Here is a 19,431-nt window from a genome sequence, read left to right as displayed (position 1 = left end):
AATAAAGTGACTCAGTGCTTATGTCTCTACTCGAGCAAAGATACAGGAAGGAAAAGGCTCCAGGATAAAGGACCGACTCTGCCACGTTTAAACAGAGAAGAGAGTGTATTTGAGTCAACTGTTTATTGACAATAATAGACAAAACACAGGTCAGATCTGTGAAGAGGCAATCCCACTTTTTGAGCATTAAAGGGCCCATATTACACCATTTTCAAATCTGTTAAAATGTTTCCTCACCACAAACCTATCTGGAGTTGTGTTTTGTTTCCTTCACACATGTTTAACACACAATCCCTCGTATTTAAGCTGAGTTCTTCTCTCAGAAAACACTCTGTTCCACCTTGTGATGTCACGTGGTAATACAGGAAGTGCTCCATTGTGCTTCTAAACTCCATACACCTTCACTAGAATTGTTTGGATGATTTAAACCCTGGAATTCCCAATTTTCCAAAGGTAAAAGGAGCTGTTAACATGAAAACTACTGCATCATGTCATCACAAGGTGGAACAGAGCATTTTAAGATCATTTCCAAGACTTTAGTGTTAATTTCACAACACTCAACAATTACGAGTGTGTACGCCTCAACTAAAAAGAGGGATTTTGTGAAATATCTTAAGCTGTTAATTAATTAGAAAGAAGCAGCTGAAGCATTTAAGAGATTTGCTTCTCCACATTTGGGGTTTTGGTTTAAAGGCTCATATTGATTTTCTTAAGTGGAGCCGCTGACTGGAATTTTAATGCAGTTTCATGTTGACACTGACATCATTCTGAGTCACGGAAAGTTCCGTCTGTGCAGTTCTTCACGGCCGTGTCACTCCGGCACATCTGTCAACACCCACCTCTCTGCTTTAACTAGAGATGGAGAGACACTAGATAGATACTGGTGACAGATAAAGGGAAATTAGAAGAGATGCACTGATACGATAGTGGTATCTGAAAAAATTTGCTGGGCTGGCTTCCAAATATCGGTTCAGTCCTTATCCTGGATGTACATATAAGCCGTGACATGAGTTAAAACTGCAGAACACACGGCTCCAAGTTGTTTAGTCGCTTATACCACAGCTACAAACTGGAATGTGTCACCTGTGAATCTGAAAAGCCTGTCCACTGTAAATGTCTCAAATTAGTTAGTTCTAGGGGTGTAACGGTACACAAAAAATTGTTTATTAAACCAACAATTTGTTTTAACATTATACAAAAATTTTAATAAATGTAAAATGCTGCTTGGTAATACTAATAAGTTAAATAAAATATTCTCAAATAAGCAACAAATGTATGAAATATTATAAAAAATAAATTCCTTGTAAACAGTAACAAAAAGTAAAGCGCAGCACTAACAGTTCCAAGATGAGGTTTTACTCAATCTTCATATTTTTGGCCAGAAAAAAATCTACTCGTCCACATTGTCTGCAGTAAGTGCAGATCTGATAGTTTTATACAAAGATTCCGTGCCAGTGAACGGAGAAAGTGAGGACCGGGGCACAATGATTGTAGTTTTGTGTGGTTCGGAGGGACGTAGTCAAGGCGGGGGCAATAGTTGTCAAGTCGGCCGCCCTAACTATAAAGCGCTGTGAGAAACACTGCCACCCCAATCATAGAGAAGTTTCCTTTTGAATATTAAAGAGCCGAGCCTCCATGTAACTGCGCATGTAGTGGCGGAATATAAACACACACAAATTACGCAAATTCACTTGTGCACGACCTTGCAGCGAACTGAACACCTCGTACCGAAACAGTTCAGCACGAATGCATGTACCATTACACCCTAATTATTTCTGTGTTAGTCTCTACATTCTCCTCAGAGCAGTTGAGGACGTAAATATAAAAAAAAAAAAAACCTGTTCCCTGTCAGTAAATGTCCAAAATGTCAGTTATTTCAATGTTTTACAGTGTTTTGGCTATTGCCAGAACTGTATGTGCGTTATTCATTATTAACACACAGCAGTTAGATATTTGCCACATTTACATGAGAGCTTTAATTCCAAATAAAGATAATTTAATTCTGACTAAAAATTTATTCCTCTTTAAAAAGACCATGTAAACACTTAATTCCTAATGAAAATGATTATTCCAAAGTAAGTGGTTGGTTTATTTCGATTTTAAAGCCAAATTAATTTATTCCTCAATCATTTACAGATTTATTCTTCTTAAAAATAATCCTGGTCATTCAGCACATGCTCGTTGGGTCATGCTTCTGACGCGATCAGGACGATCCAGCTCCACCAGTCCTGGCTTCGGACTTTCATCCATGTCTTTTTGGATTTGTGAGCGGGATGTGGGAGTGGGCCGAGGTAGAGCAGCTTCACACTCAGTTTGTTTTCTTCCTCCCTTGTCCTCCTCACCTGATTTCTCCAGATGCTGCTTAAAAAGTTTGGATGATGTTTGTGTCTGTGGCGTAACAAGATGACAGGAAAGCCGGTAGCAGCTGATGTGTGAGTTTTCTTCTGGTCGACGTAAATATGTTTGCGTCTCTGTCCAATCAGAACTCTTCCCCACCCCCAGACGTTGAGCGGAATTAAATAAATACGATTTAACATGTTTTCCATGTAAAAATCAATTCAGAATTATTATTTCCATGTAAACTTGAAGGAGAAAATTTTAATTCTGAACCATTTAATTCAGAACAATTCATTTGAAATAAAAAAACATCATATAAAAGTGGCCACTGGGATTCTCACGGACTGTGGTATAAATTAATGTAATCAGACTATTTACCGGTGGCAGTCGGCCCAGAAAGTCTCTATTTATTTACACAAAGCTGTTCTGTTGTTATAGCTTTGCATAAATCACAGTTACATAACACATTTGGATCAGTTTTGTCTTATTTTATTTTTGTACAAGGAAAATAAATGCTGTTTTCAGTCTCTGCACTGGTTCATCCGCTACATCAGTTGATATATAAGATGGATTGGTGCATTCTTAAATAATTTCTGGATTATCGGTTCTGCCTATATCCTGTTTTTTTTCATATTTTCATGTTGTTCTTAAACTTGGCATTGCAACACTGTCATTTCCTCATTGTGGGTCACATACTGGTTTATTTTATCTTAGTTATTTTAAAAGAAAAAGGCATTTTCAGTCCAATCCAATCCACTTTTATAAACAAAAGAATTTCCAAAGTGCTGCACAATACAGATAAAACAATGCACTAGGAATGTGTTTTGTTTTATTCACACATTTGAGTAACTCTGTATTATTAGTCTACAAAGCTCAAAATGCTTTGTTCTACGTTGTGATGTCATGAAGCAGTAGTTTTCAAACCTTTTGTACAGTACAGAGGTGTTTGGAGGTGTTTGGAGTTTAAAAACACAGTGCATTTTCTGTATTACATGGAACAGACTGTTTTCTGTTTGAATGAAAAACTCAGCCTAAATATGCCGAGTTTTGTGTGTTAAACATGTGAATGAAACAAAAACAACTCCAGGTCTGTTTGTGATGAGGAAACATTATAACATAGATCAAAGGTGGGACAAAGTCGTTGTTTTGCGAGTCTCAAGCAAGTTTCAAGTCCCAAGTCGAGTCCAAGTCGAGTCTCGAGTCACTGGCCCAAAAGTCCAAGTCAACTCCAAGTCGTCTGCTTTGAGCTTCAAGTCATTTCAAGTCTTTAAACCAAAAAGTACCAAATATAACATTGATTTTTGCAATTTATATGATTTGTAAACTAAACTGTACTCAAAAATCATGGTGAATTTATATAAGAGTTGTAGAAATGCTGTTTTTTCCTTTTTAAATGTCGTGACAAGATCTTGGTGTCAGTTATTACAGTCAGAATAGAAAGAATTCAGATTTAAGAGGACTTAATAATAGCTATTTTGTCATGTCGTCTGCACTGAAATGGAAGGATCATGTTTTATGTAGCTCCCTCTGTTTTACTGTATTGTACTGTGTATTATCGTCAGTGTTGGGAAGGTTACTTTTAAAATGTAATCCCCTACAGATTACAGATTACATACACCAAAATGTAGTTTGTAACATAAACCATTAAGTTACTTAAGGTGAGCAATGTAATCTGAATACTTTGGATTACTTGATTTGCTGTAGAGAAGCAAAGACGAGGAATCTTCAGATAAGATGTTTTATCTGCTGAAAGAAAATAAAAAGCCCAGACTTTACTGAACCATATTAAAAATATAACTGATAGAAGAGGAGGAAACACATCCACGCAGCATGATTTAGTCCTGTTAAATCCTGTTTTAGTCCTGTTTTAGTACTGGTTTAGATCTAGTTTAGACCTGGTTTAGAGCTGGTTTTAGTCCTGGTTTTAGTCCTGGTTTTAGTCCTGGTTTAGTCCTGGTTTAGTCCTGGTTTAGATCTAGTTCAGATCTGGTTTAGTTTCCGGCAATGAGTTGAATTACCAAAAAAAAACTAAACAAAAAAAAAAGGGGGGATATGGGGATATAGCCCATTATACAATAATTAATTTATTCCAACAAAGTAACTGTAATCCAATTACTACTCACTGAAAAAGTAACTGTAACTGAATACAATTATTCATAATTTGTACTCTGATTATGTAACTCTGGTGCATGTAATCTGTTACTCCTCAACACTGATTATCGTAGTACTTTTGAGGATACCATCTCACAGTACTTCAGTTATATTCAAAGTAACAAGTGCGAGGGTCATGTTCCCGTTTGTTCCTATAAAATTAATCACCGCATTTATCAACTGTAAAGAGAAAAGTTATTTTTTTTTTAAAAACATCAAGTCTTCTCAAGTCACAGGGTTCAAGTCCAAGCCAAGTCCCAAGTCTTAGTCCATTTTATCAAGTCAAGTCTCAAGTCATAAAACTAGTGACTCAAGTCCCACCTCTGACACAGACCAGAAAATAGTATAATACGAAACCTTTAAATATTATTGGCCTATAGGATGTTCAAGTCATTTTAAGTCTTTAAACCAAAAAAGTACCAAATACAGCTTAGATTTTTGCAATTTCTATGACTTTTTAACTAAACTGTACTTAAAAATTCATGGTGTATTTATATAAGAGTTGTAAAAATGCTATTAAATATGGACCCTTTGAATATTATCAGCCTATAGGATGTTGTGATATCATCTGAAACCCAGTAATTGCCATTGTCAGTGAACAAAACCCAAAGACAAAACACATTTCTAATCTGTAAACTGCTTTTCTATAATTAAGTAGCTGTTCTCCCTCAGGATGCGGCGCTCCACACTCCTACAGCCTTTGAACACGGCGTTACGCAATCGAAAACATGTCATTTAAAAAAAAAAAAACAGCGAGCGTACGGGCGAGTTTCTGTGGGCTGCGCGCTGGTCTGAATGTAGGGCACAGACTGTCCGCGGCGGAGCTGACAGAACACATTAGAGGCACGGGTCCCCGAAGAGAAGAATCCAGCTGCTGCTACGACATCTGCTCCTGCTCAGACTCACTCGGATGAAACCCTCAAACACATCTCAATTCTCGCTCCGTCGTCTCTGTGTTTTCCCGTCCTGCGCCGCGTCCTCCTGCCTCTCCCTTTACATAAGTCTGAGCTGCTCTTACGTAATGCGGGTGACGCCGAGGTGCGCAAAGGGGAGAGGGTGTCGAACTTTATCAACCGTATGGGGAAAATGTACGATTGCGTTTTTCTGACGAGCATTGCAATGAGATTCTGTTTCAAGATCGCATTTTAAACTCGAAGAACTGACAAAAAGAGTGGAATGTGAGCTGACAAACGTAATGCAAGAGTCACATTTCAGAACTAGTAGAGCTGTGCAAACATAACAGGGCTTTATACACAAAAAGACAGAATATTGTGCTGTTTGTGGATGAAATTGTGGTACTGATTTGTGAATTGTGTCCATTCAAACTGTGATTTCAATTTGATTGCAGTAATGAGACAGTTTTTTGTTTTTAGTCAGTTTGGTCTTGTAGCATACACACTTTCATATGGAAAATCTAAAACTAAATGGTCCACTCTGCACCGAAAGATGTTTTAATATTTAACTGAATCAACTTGCAGCTATAGAGTTTTATGGGGCACTGTAACTTCAAAGTACAATTGCTCGATTATGGGAAAAATCATTATCACCATTATTTTGGTCAATATTGAAATCACGATTATTCAAATGATTATTTTTAGTTACACGATGCATTTATTCTAGTCAGGCTAGTGTCACCTAGTGCCTCGGCTCAATTTCATTTCTCTTCATTGACTAGGTCAGGAATCAAAATACAACAGACGGTTTGCAAAAACCCCCGAAGTGCAAGTTCGGGCAACAGCCAATCAGCGAAGAGCCATATATTCAGTGTTGGCAATGACTCTCGAGATCGAGGATTTAAAGCCGGAACAAAAAGAATGTTTGGTGAATTTTTCAAGGAGAAAGACGTTATTGTCCTTTTTCCAGCGGGATATAGGAAAAGCTTAATATACCAATTAGCCCCGTTAGTGGCGCATTACATATGTCACAACCAAATAGCAGCGGTTGGTTAAATAAAAAAATAAAAAATAAATATAGGCTATAAATATGTATCTTGTATCGCACCTGCACAACCGAACCAGGCCACAGACGAGGACATGATCACACAGAGCTGTTTGTTTACATGTCGCTCAGCAGAGCGAACACTTTAGTGAAGAAAATAAGTCTAGAGGCAGAAATATCTGTAAAATAGTGAGGCAGATATGAGTAGTATCTAGTATTACTACTAGTATTTTTTGGGGGGACCAACTCGCTTGCGACCAGACATGCCGCCTTGTCTTGGTCTCCCTTATAAGCATCACGTGACAACAGAACAAAACTAATCGAAAGTCATCTCCACACACAGTTTAAGAAACATTATAGATACTATTAGTTTGCTGAGCAAACTAATTTAGGTATCAATAAATTATAATATTATATTAGGTCCTTATGCACTGCAGATTTTTTTTATGACGGTAATGAAACTGATACGGTCGCTACTGTTTGATACTGTGGGATACCATAATACCATATCACCACCCAACCCTACTGCACACACTAAACTTTACAGTCAGATACTTAACAAGATTTTGAAAACACATACAAGGATTTTTAAATATCTAATCCAAAGTCTGATTTATAAAAGATTTAAGCCCCAAAAAATCAGACGGAATTTCTGTCAAATCTAGTTCACTTAAATACTAAATAAAAAATCCTGTATATTTTCTAGTGTCTAATATGTCAACAAAAGAAACAAGAATTTTTCTGTTTTGAATGTCACAAAAAAGTTCAATTTTGTCCATGTTTATATGAAAACATTACATGATGAAAAACCCATAACGCATTTTCGATCTCTAAATGTTTCTCGCCCGTCGCAGCCGAACTCACCGAGCCAGTTCCTGCAGACCCTCGAGAAGTCTCCTGGACGTCTGATTGTCTTTAACGCCCAGTGACACCATCAGGAAGTGTGCGTCGTTGAACAGGGTCACGTGATCGTCCGTGTGCGGCTGAGTCACCTGGAACAGCTCTCGCCAGCGGTCTTTCACACGCACACCTGAAAAACACAAAACACAGGATTTACAATGAGTTTTTTGGTGAAAATGAGAACAGTTAAAAGCCGTTCTGGAGGCTGGTGTTGTAAATTAGACACGGATATAAACACGGAGATGATTTCATTGTTGATCTGTATTTGTGCTGTCTGTCTCTATTCAAACAAACAAATAACAAATAAATAACGTATCAAAAATTTATTATCAACAGGCTCAATTTTTCTGTCTCTTTTCTTACGCTGGATGCCGTTCTTTTTATGTGACTGGAGTGGGCAATGTTACAAGAAAAAATTGACTTTTGTGAGCTTTATAATGTTGTTTCGTCTTTAAAAACAGACCTGGAGTTGTGTTTTGTTTGATTAATCTTTTATTAATCGTCCGTCTAAATCGTATAAACTCTGCTCCTTTCAGATGTAATCTTCTTCCTGTTTCCTTTTGTTCATGCAGCACAAACAAGGCAAAGAAATGTAAAGAATGCTCCCTACGACTGTCCAACAACTTGCCCTTATGGAACAGATAATACTCCCTACAACTGTACAACTCAGCCTTACGTGACAGATAATACTCCCTACAACTGTACAACAACTCACCCTGATGTAACAGATAATACTCCCTACAACTGTACAACAACTCACCCTTATGTAACAGATAATACTCCCTATCAACTGTACAACAACTCAGGTCTTATGTAACAGATAATACTCCCTACGACTGTATAACAACTAACCCTTATGTAACAGATAATACTCCCTACAACTGTACAACAACTCAGCTCTTATGTAACAGATAATACTCCCTATGACTGTATAACAACTCAGGTCTTATGTAACAGATAATACTCCCTACGACTGTATAACAACTCACCCTGATGTAACAGATAATACTCCCTACGACTGTACAAAAACTCGCCCTTATGTAACACATAATAATCCCTACAACTGTACAGCAACTCACCCTTATCTAAAGGATAATACTCCCTACAACTGAACAACTCATCCTAATGTAACAGATAATACTCCCTACAACTGTACAACAACTCACCCTGATGTAACAGATAATACTCCCTACGACTGTGCAACTCATCCTAATGTAATAGATAATACTCCCTACAACTGTACAACTACTCAACCGCATGTAACAGATAATACTCCCTACAACTGTACAATAACTCACCTTTATGTAACAGATAATACTCCCTACGACAGTATAACAACTAACCCTTATGTAACAGATAATACTCCCTACAACTGTACAACAACTCAGCTCTTATGTAACAGATAATACTCCCTACGACTGTATAACAACTCACCCTGATGTAACAGATAATACTCCCTACAACTGAACAACTCATCCTAATGTAACAGATAATACTCCCTACAACTGTGCAACAACTCACCCTTATGTAACAGATAATGCTCCCTACAACTATACAACAACTCACCCTTATGTAACACATAATACTCCCTACAACTGTACAACTCGCACTTATGTGACAGATAATACTCCCTACAACTGTACAACAACTCACCCTGATGTAACAGATAATACTCCCTACACCTGTACCCTTCAGAAAAAGCCTTTAAGATGCACAAAAATAACAGTACTTTCCCAGGCCGCTTAAACTGGCAACCTCTCCATTTCCAAACACATGCTTTAGCGACCATTTCAGCAGGTATTAAACATTTAAATGCACGAGCTCAGGTTGAAAACGGTCTAATTACACAAATTTCAGATGCTACACTGCAGGTGTCAGAATAATGGTGCGCGCTGCGGGGAATGATGGCTTCTCATTAGCCATGTGTCTGAAAACTAAACAAAGAAAATCAGCGAAAATTATGCAGCCCCGCTAATTATTCAACAGCTACACATAAAGTTTTGTGGCTCGGTTCAGGTTTCCGCAGAGATGTGAGGCCATGTTTTATTTACTCAAAGTGCCACTGTCAAAGGGTGATTACAACATAGTGTTTGACAGAGCAGCTAAAGGCGAGGGATGAGTTATTAAGTACATCCAGTGTTTTTAAACTCTATACACCTTCACTAGAATCATTTGGATAATTTCAACTTCTGAACTGCAAATCTCTACTGAGCTAAAGTTAAAAGGAGTTGTTAAAGGGCCCGTATTACAGTTTTCTGAGAGAATTCTTCCACAGAGCGCAGAGTAACAGAGGGTTAGTGTTTGTGTACCTGACCTGACCATAGAGCACAATGTATTTTTGGGGGGAATTCAAACTGCCCGTGTTCGGCTCACAGGGCGTCCACAGCTTTCAGAAAGGTCGCATTTTGTCGGGATTCTTCTGTATGTTTGCAAGCTGAACGTAAGTTTAAGTAAGTACGTTTTTATTTATATAGCGCTTTTCACAGACATATGTCACAAAGAGGCTTTTTACAGAGCATTATTCACTCACTCCAAACCCGGTGGTGATAAGCTACTCTTGTAGGAGGCTACTATTTGGGGCAAACTGACAGAAGCGCGGCTGTCAATCTGCACCATCGGACACTTTCATACCAAGCAATGTGGGTGAAGTGCCTTAGTTTATTTATTTATTTTTTTGTAAGTTAGTTTGTTTATTGAGACAGGGACAGTGTAGTCAGGCTGGTGCCACCAAGTGCCTCCGCTCAATTTCATTTCTTTCCAGCGACTAGGTCAGGAATCAGAATACACTAGATGGTTTGCAAGAACCCTGAAAGCTTTAAAGCTGGAACAAAGAGAATGTTTGGTGAATTTTACCAAGGGGAAAAACGTTATTGTCCTTCTTCCTACGGGATTTGGGAAAAGCTTGATTGGTTAAAGGTTGTATGGAGGATTTTTTTTTGTTTCAAATTGTCAATGATAGATTATAGACATGCAGTAGCCTTGTAATTATGATGACCAAAAAAAAAAAAGAGAATAAAAATTAATCAACTCTGGACGTGGTGGGGCTAAACATTTGCCAATAGATAACGACACTGCCTCGTTATCTGTGAGCTGACAGGCTGTCAATCAAACTCCCTACGTTTCTAGCGTAACTAACTTGCCTGCGCGCTGCCGGTACGTGGTTTACGTACACCTGTCACGCAGTCCACAGATGCACAGACGCTGTTTACTCCACCAAAGCAACAGTTCTTAGCGGCTTTTTTGACCTATATCTTCCTCGCAGTTCGCACAAAGTTTGTTGCAATGGCGACAAGAATCCAGGAGCAGTTCGCCGCAAAAGAAAGTCAGTTTTTGAGGTCGCTGAAAGAAGAAGACAAGGGGAAAAGCAGCGAAGCCAAACTAAGGTGATTCTTGAAGATTCATTCCAGCGATGGCGCGACTGAAGCAGACGCAGGGTCTAAAGACTGACGCACTGGTCCCCAAATTACTTCTGGACAGGAAACTTCTGCTTATTATGAAAACGTACTTTATTTCCAAGAGCTAGAAAAACGTTTTTCAAGACACGAATGTGATATCCTATGTCTGAAAACGTAATTTTCAATGCAAAGAAAAAGTCCGCTTGCTGCTGCGTGTTGTAGTAGTAGCTTCATTCGCACTGAATCTCCGCGTACCCTTCTCTGCACCCCTCTCTACTCCTCTCCTCGCTCCCTGTTTCGCTCTTCCCGCTGCTCCTCACTTCTTTTCCGTGCACGAAATGTCCGCGCACCCCCTCCCCCTGCTACTCACCTTTTCGCCTTGCTTAACCAACACTGTAGTTAGTTGTTTACAAGTCATGTGCAGAGATGAGTACTTTCTGGCGTAAGAAGGAGGCGGGAGGAGGCGTTTCTACGTAGGAGCTGTAGGGGAGGGGGGTGGTTTCACGCATGCGCAACATTTGAAAAAGGACAAACAGTCGCTGGATTTCTCGTTCCTTGGAAAATCCTCTATACAACCTTTAAATTGGTTAAATGAAAAAAGTACCCGCCTACCATTAAGTGAACAAATCCTAACGCTACAAGGTCAGACGGAGAAATGCTTTGTAGCAGGTTGCAGCATCAGTGCTAATTTTACCCTGTAGTCCCCGGGCAGGTTCTTTGATTGATTGTATTTAACTGACCTTAGCCTATCAGCTCTTCTTCCTGGAGACCAATGTAGCATGTTCTCAAGAGGAGTTACTCAGCAAAACTCGTTGTGTGGGTTAAGGACACAACAGCAGTTTTTTTTCCCAGTGGTCTCCCATCCAAGAACTAACCAGGCCCAGACTCGCTGAGCTTTTGAGATCTGATGGGATCAGACTTTGAGAAGCTGGTATGGCCACATATTTAATCGTCACAGCACCTAAAAGTCCCTCTGAGTCCATACTCGCTCCGCTGAAGCAGCTCTCACTCTGACTGGTCAGAACTGCACGTTTCTGATGTCACACTGTGAGCGGGGCTAGACCAGTATTCAGGAAGTTATGTGGAAGAAAACATTTTTTTGGGACTTCGCATCAACAAGCACAGGCCATAGCAAGCAACACAATATCATCTTGGGTTCATCTTCCAGATCTTATTATAACTCCATGATTAAAGTATTCAAATTAAGGCTACATTTATACGATGACGGTGTAAACTGAAGACGCAAAAGTGGCGTTGCATCTTCATTTTGTATTCCATGACTAGCGTTTTCAGGAGGAAATCTGCATGCATACAGTGACGCAAAAGTGTGTCGTCTGGCTCGCCTGCAACGAACTGCAGCATCCAGAATTTGACAGAAGTAATCGCAGATCCTTCTCTGTTCACTAATAGTATCTCTGCAGATTCTGTACATTTGTTGGGAGCCTCCTGTAAGTTTATTAGAGCTGCCAGAGCAACTCCAACATATGGAAATGATCGGACAGGTTTGTTTCTGTGGACTGTATGTATGTGATGTAAAAACGCATATGCAATGTGAGCAGATCTGCCCAGAGTTTTGCGTCTTGGGCAGTGTAGACGAAAACGTTACGGTGGAGCGTATTCAACTTTTCCACTCTGGAGGGTGGTTTCAGATTTTTTGGTTTTTGAGCCACAAAAACGCCGTCACCGTCTAAACAGAAAGACACTTCTGATAAAATATTTTGTCATTTTTACCCACAAGCGTTCTTGTGTAAAAAGGCCCTTAGTTAAAGATCTCTCCTTTAGTCAAGAGTCAACCAAAACAACTGGTCCATGTGAGAGATTGAAGGCAGATACGCTAAAAAAGTGCAAATATTGGACAATCTGCCTATCTCGAATATAGTCTGGGTTTATTGTAAATTGCAATCTTAAGTCTTACCTTCCATTTCCAGTCTGTAAAGCATCGAACAGGCATCCACAAGGTCCAACATGGCGCCTGAGACTTTGGCACGACGGAAAACCTTCAAAAAACGAACAGAAAATATGAGAAGCAACAAAAGCCAATCCTGCTCAAATCAAACAATAAAAGTAAAAGTCTGTTTTGTGAATCCCGCCGAGACGAGCCTTAAAGATTGATGAGTTAAACATGTATGTCAATCTGGAGTAACATTATGCAATGTTCTTGTACAGCACAGGGCACACACAGGGCATATACAGCAAGTGCGCATTTCACTGCTGTAACGTCCAAATAAAATAATCATTCAAGCTGCTTCATCGTACATGTATTTGATTTCCATTTGTTCACACTTGCCCTTTGGATTACACACAAAACTACTACAGCATAGTGCTTTTAGTGGATGTCCCCTGAGCGATGTTGTATGAAAGCAAGAGGCCTATATGTTCTGTACACAATCAGAGCTCTAAAGAGTGAAAGGGAAAGGAAAAAAAAAGAAGGAACAAAAAGGGGAAAAATGTGCATATACATATGTGTGTGTCTGTACTGTATTTTTCAGACTATAAGTTGCTCCGGAGTATAAGTCACACCAGCCATAAAATGCGTAATGAAAAAGAAAAAACATATAAGTCGCACTTTTTGGGGGAAACTTATTTAAGACCAGGAACCGACATTTCATCTTGAAAGTCAAGTTCTAGTAATAACAATAGAACAGAACAACAGACTGTTAACGTCACATATGAACAGTTCTTCAGATAAACTATAACATAAACAACAGAACAGAACAAGTTTAACAAACTCTCCATCTCACTCCAAATCATGAAATCCATTCAATTCTTCATCCTCGGTGTCACTTCTGAGTAACTCCGCGACCTCCAGAGGTAAACAGAGCACCGCTTCCTCTTCTGTGTCGCTGTCGTCAGACTCAGCATCAGTTCCAGTTAGAATTATTTCGGCCTTTCTGAACCCAGACAGGATGTTTCGGTGTCAATGAATTTCAAGCTTTGTCGATCCATCAAATGACTTCCAAGAAAGTTGCATGGCGGACCCTGCTGATAGCGGACCTGCCTGGTTGTTATGAAGCTGTGTTCTCTACCCCTGCTTGTCGCCACTGTTTCTCGCTCACAAGTTTCTCAAGAGTGCGTATACATGCACATCAGTAACCCGGTTATGATCGGGTTTTTTGAGTATCCCGGTTTCTTGATGGTGCATGTGAACGCAGTAACCCGGTTTCAGTAACCCGGTTATGGCAGTATCCCGGTTATTAGAAACCGGGTTACTGTAGCTGGTTTATTCCGATAATAACCGGGATACTTGTGGCATGTATACGCAGTACCCCGGTTACTGCAACATAAAGTTGAGTGCGCATGCGTCCAAAAGACACTTTCCAGCCTTTCACCACAACAGTAGCAACATAAATAAATTGACCAACATAAATAAAGTGACCAAACGAGTGAAATGACTGTAAAATAAAGAGCTGCGCTAAACCTGCACATGTACAATCTGCACTCGTACGACCTGCACTCGTGTGACGCTGAAAAGCTAAAACATGAACTATCTCCTATACTCTATATGCACGGAACACACTTACCATCATTAGCGCCTCTTCTGTCACAGAAATAACACACATAATCCACAGAGTCGTGTCATTTAGTCCAAAAGAAACTGATCGCATCAGCGGCACAAGGAGCGAGTTGTTTTTATCGCCGCTAACAGTTTATGCTAATTAGCCAAACGGTCTTAAGTTTCGTTTCTGTAAAACGTAAACAAATGTGATCACAGCTGAATTATATTATCAAACGGGCTGATGTAGCTCTATAGTGTTTATGGTTTATATGTTGTAAAGTTGAGTTTATTTATGCAGAAGATTTTAATGAAGAATCTGCACAGTGGATTGTGGGAGATCTCGTAGCTCCTTAGCTTCTTATGCTAAAGAAGCTCACGGTTTGTATTTTTCCTGGTTTATGAAATTGATTTAAGTTAATTTTTGCGCCTGCGCATTTGTAAGATTATGTCAAGAAACCGGGATACTCCATTTGATCATATATACGCAGATATGAGTATCCCGGTTTCTCAGTGCGCATGTAAACGCAGTAACCCGAATACTGACATAACCGGGATATGGCTAATAACCGGGTTATTGATGTGCATGTAAACACACTCACTCACTCCAAACTTTCTTTCTGCTGCTGAGTTTATCATTTTTGGCTGAATATTTCAATATTACTTGCAGCAGGACAGTGGCTCTTTCTGCAGGAGACATGCGCAGTAGAGCCAAGTGACAGTGGTACAGGAGGAACAGGAGCAGCAGATACTGACACACAAAACTAGAGCCTCTTGTGCTTGTCAATGTGAAAATTTTTATGTATAAGTTGTACCAAAGTATAAGTCGCAGAACCACCCAAACCATGAAAAAAGTGACTTATAGTTTGAAAAATACTGTATGTATGCAGAGATTAGGGCTGAGAATCATTCAGAAGTTTCAGAATATATCGATTCAATACGATATATTTCAAATCGATTTGATGCAGTTCAGTAAAAATAAAGACTAAATCATGGCTATGATACTAAAAGTCTTTGTTAAACCACTTCTTGTCCAAAGTAAATATGAAACACAAACATTTTAATCGTCAAAAGCGGTGAAAATATCAAATATGTCGCATAAATGAGTTTCCTTCCTCTGAACAAACAACAAAAATGTAGCGGTGTAACAAAATAATTTAGTAAAATATACCAAAAAATACTCTTGGCGATATATCGATAGAGCAGCCCATGATATCGATATTGTATCATAAATATTAAACGATTCAGTATATCGATATTTCAATATTTTTGCACAGCCCGAGCAGGGATAGATGTGGATTTGTTAGGGATGGGAGGAGACAATTTCCATGAGACGAGACATGAAATTTGGTCCATGAGATTGAGACAAGATGAGATTTTGATAACATTTTAAAAAATAAATTGTGCCATTCAGTTCCCAATTTTTGCTTTATTTAATTCTAGAGTTTTGCTGTCATAGTAGCACTGCTTTTTTGGTATTACACTTCTCAAGAGGAGTTACTCAGCTAAGTTAATCCCATTTTATCCAAGGCAAAGGTAAAAATATGAGGAGAAAAATCTCACAAGACTGGCTTAAGCGTTCAAAAGATCAAAGTCGGGTCACGCCTCAAATCACAGCAAAAATCTCCACAAATCACAGCCAAAATCTCCTGTAGTTTGTGGCCGCCTTCAGACAAAGTTTATTGATCCACAAGGGAAATGATTTGGACACAGAAACTCACACATCACAATATAATACAATAACAAAGAGAAAAAATATATAAATGGTGATAATAAATTCTAAATAAGGAGCAAACATAAGAGACAGGTGTCAAATAAGACATAATTATATAAATGTATATGTACAAGTATAAATAAAATAGAAAATAAGTAATACAACATTTTTCTACATTTGTAGGGAGTATTATCTGTTACAAAAGGGTGACTTGTTATGCAGTTGTAGGGAGTATTATCTGTTACATTAAGGTGAGTTGTACATTTGTAGGGAGTATTTTCCATTACTTTAGGGTGAGTTGTTGTACAGTTGTAGGGAGTATTATCTGTTACATGAAGGTGAGCTGTTGTACAATTGTAGTTGTAGGGAGTATTATCTGTTACATAAGGGTGAGTTGTTGTACAGTCGTAGGGAGTATTATCTGTTACATTAAGGTAAGTTGTACAGTTGTAGGGAGTATTATCTGTTACATAAGAGTGAGTTATTGCACAGTTCTAGGAAGTAAAATGTGTTGCATAAGTGTGAGTTGTAGGGAGTATTATCTGTTACATAAAGTTGAATCATTGTACAGTTGTAGGGAGTATTAACTAACAAAAATACCTATACTGAAGGACGGAGTGAAGGAAAAAAAAAAAAGAGCAGCTGTACAAGAGTGAAAAGAGGCGACATGAGACTGACCTGAGAGTCATATATGTGCAGCGCGGCGTCGTAGTCTCCCTGTGGACCGAGAGAACGTGACACACAACAATTTGAGTAACGTCAGATTGGAGAGATAGACTCTTCTGATAAACTGGGTCCCGCCGACACAAACACAAATTAATCTCGCAATGTAATCAACTCTAGACTTTAAATTACCCAAGGGTGAGGATATCATGAATGAATAGGCACTCTACCGTCCTCTCTGCGCATGACCGAGAAAACTCATTAAAATCTTTTACCTTTTCGATGAAGTATAGAGCCCAGTGCCAATAGTTGTGACTGGCCAGCATTTCAGAAACCTGGAATTAAATAAACACAAATTTCACACAGATATCCCCACGATGAGCAAAGTTAAAGCGCTGTATTAAGCCATTTTCTGATCTAATGTGCGTTATAAAGTTGTTTCCTCATCACAAACAGACCTGGAGTTGTGTTTTGTTTCATTCAAACACATGTTTAACACACAAACCCGGAGAATTTAGTTCTTCTCTCAAACAGAAAACTATGTTCCACCTTGTGATGTCATGTGGTAATAGCTGGATTTTTAAACTCCATACATCTTCACTAGAATCATTTGGATAGTTTCAGCCCTGGACTTGCCAATCTCTGCTGAACTAAAGGTAAAAAGTAGCTGTTAACTTGAAAACAACAGCTTCGTGACATCACAAGGTGGAACAGACCATTTTCAGATTTGGAGATGTAGACAGATTTACTCAGACCTGTGTGAATGAAACAAAACAAAACAGTGTTTTCAGGAGGTAGCAACATTCTAACATGGCAAATTTTGTGTAATACAGCAGGGGTTCCCAACCACCGGGTCTCGGACTTTCTTGCGTACTCCGTGTGGATCGCGTCTAAACCAGGACTAAACCAGGACTAAAGTCAGGACTAAAGTCAGGACTAAAGTCAGGACTAAACCAACGCATAAATTAAGTCCTAAAATCAGGGATAAAACCAGGTCTAAAACTAGCACTAAAATCAGGACTAAAACCAGGTCTAAACTAGGTCTAAACCAGGTCTAAATCCAGGACTAAACCAGGTCTAAACTGAGGACTAAACCAGGGCTAAAATCAGGACTAAACCAGGTCTAAACTCAGGATTAAACCAGGTCTAAATCAAGTCTAAAATCAGGACTAAACTCAGGACTATAATCTGGACTAAAATCAGAACTAAAACCAGGTTAAAACCAGGACTAAACCAGGTCTAAAATCAAGACTAAAATAGGACTAAACCAGGTCTAAAATCAAGGACTAAAATAGGACTAAACCAGGTCTAAAATCAGGACTAAACCAGGTCTAAAATCAGGACTAAAATAGGACTAAACCAGGTCTAAAATCAGGACTAAACCAGGACTAAACAAGGTCTAAAATCAGAACTAAATCTGGACTAAAACCAGGTTTAAACCACAGACCCCGTCTCCTCCCCTAAACCAGGTCTAAAATCAGGACTAAAATAGGACTAAACCAGGTCTAATATCAGGACTAAACCAGGACTAAACCAGGTCTAAAATCAGGACTAAAATAGGACTAAACCAGGTCTAAAATCAGGACTAAAATAGGACTAAACCAGGTCTAAAATCAGGACTAAAATAGGACTAAACCAGGTCTAAAATCAGGACTAAACCAGGACTAAACCAGGTCTAAAATCAGAACTAAATCTGGACAAAAACCAGGTTTAAACCACATCTGAACAAGGTCTAACTCAGGTCTAAACCAAGTCTAAACCAGGTCTAAAACCAGGACTAAACCATGCTGCACAGACCCCATCTCCTCCCCTACATAAAACCGGTCCGTGGCGCAAAAAAGGTTGAGGACCACTGTAATATTGAACTTTTAATACAACAGAAGCGAAACCGAAGCGAATAAGACCATGCAACACAACACACACACACACACACACACACACACACACAAACAAAAAAAGATACAAATACAGTAAATGTCATCCACCTGCCAGTCATTCTCTCTGTCCTCCATAAATTTGAGTCCTTTATCCACTTCTGCTTTCATCTCGCAGACGTGAGCTACAGCGTGGACCGCCCAGGCGTCATCGGGAACCAGAGAGAGACCCTGCAAAGAGCCAAAGAGCCGACATGAATACAGCCGCCGCCGCCGCCGCGAAAAAACACAGGCTGCCTTCATAGCGCCCGCAGAATGGCTCTTTAGAAATGATTGCTTAACTCTCCAAGATACTGCCTTTCATTTTGTCCTATGATGGGCTCTTCTTATGTTGTTCAGAGGAGCACATTTGGCCATTATGAGTCAGCCCACACCAGCTCTTTAAAACGTACCAGCCAGAAAAACGAAGTATAGAGGCCATTAGCTAAAAGAAAGACATGTTAACATACACTTCTTGTTGATATTTTGCAGTCGGTGTCATCAACAGACTCTGGGGGTGTGATACTAACTTCAAGCACTGCGATTTTTGAGGCTTGTTAGACTTTCATCCGAGCTAGTGAGTTGTACAGTTGTAGGGAGTATTATCTGTTACGTAAGGGTGAGTTGTTGTACAGTTGTAGGGAGTATTATCTGTTACATTAGGGTGCTGTACTGCTGCAAGTAGTGAAATCTGCAACCGAAAATGGTAATTGAGCAGCAGAAAGAAAGTTTGGAGTAAGAGAGAAACTTGTGACACTGGGAGGATGCACCATGAAACTTTCCTGGAAGTCACTGGATGGATGGACAAAGCCTGAAACCTTCCTGTCTGACAACAGCTACACAGAAGAGGAAGCGGCGCTCTGTTTACCTCTGGAGGCCGAGGCCAAGTTGCCCAGAAGTGACACCGAGGATGAAGAATTCGATAGA

At 39.3% G+C, this 19,431-nt stretch overlaps 1 protein-coding gene across 1 annotated transcript in view; it reads right to left on the bottom strand.

Annotated features, from left to right (window-relative positions):
- The window catches only part of ttc38 (tetratricopeptide repeat domain 38), a 57,395-nt gene that overhangs the window by 9,206 nt on the left and 28,758 nt on the right, over positions 1-19,431 (bottom strand). Inside the window, exons 7-11 of the mRNA XM_020941183.2 lie at positions 18,577-18,696; positions 16,867-16,926; positions 16,607-16,645; positions 12,637-12,718; positions 7,291-7,456 (exon numbers count right to left, since the gene is read on the bottom strand). Of these exons, the coding sequence (XP_020796842.1) occupies positions 7,291-7,456; positions 12,637-12,718; positions 16,607-16,645; positions 16,867-16,926; positions 18,577-18,696 (467 nt within the window). The remainder of the gene's footprint in view (positions 1-7,290; positions 7,457-12,636; positions 12,719-16,606; positions 16,646-16,866; positions 16,927-18,576; positions 18,697-19,431) is intronic.

The sequence above is a fragment of the Boleophthalmus pectinirostris genome, unplaced genomic scaffold (genome assembly GCF_026225935.1).
Source record: "Boleophthalmus pectinirostris isolate CB_2022bp ecotype Guang Dong unplaced genomic scaffold, ASM2622593v1 HiC_scaffold_2, whole genome shotgun sequence".
In the NCBI taxonomy this organism is placed as follows: domain Eukaryota; kingdom Metazoa; phylum Chordata; class Actinopteri; order Gobiiformes; family Gobiidae; genus Boleophthalmus; species Boleophthalmus pectinirostris.
The sequence above is the reverse complement of the archived record's forward strand: the minus strand, read 5'-3'. Positions and strand labels throughout refer to the sequence as shown.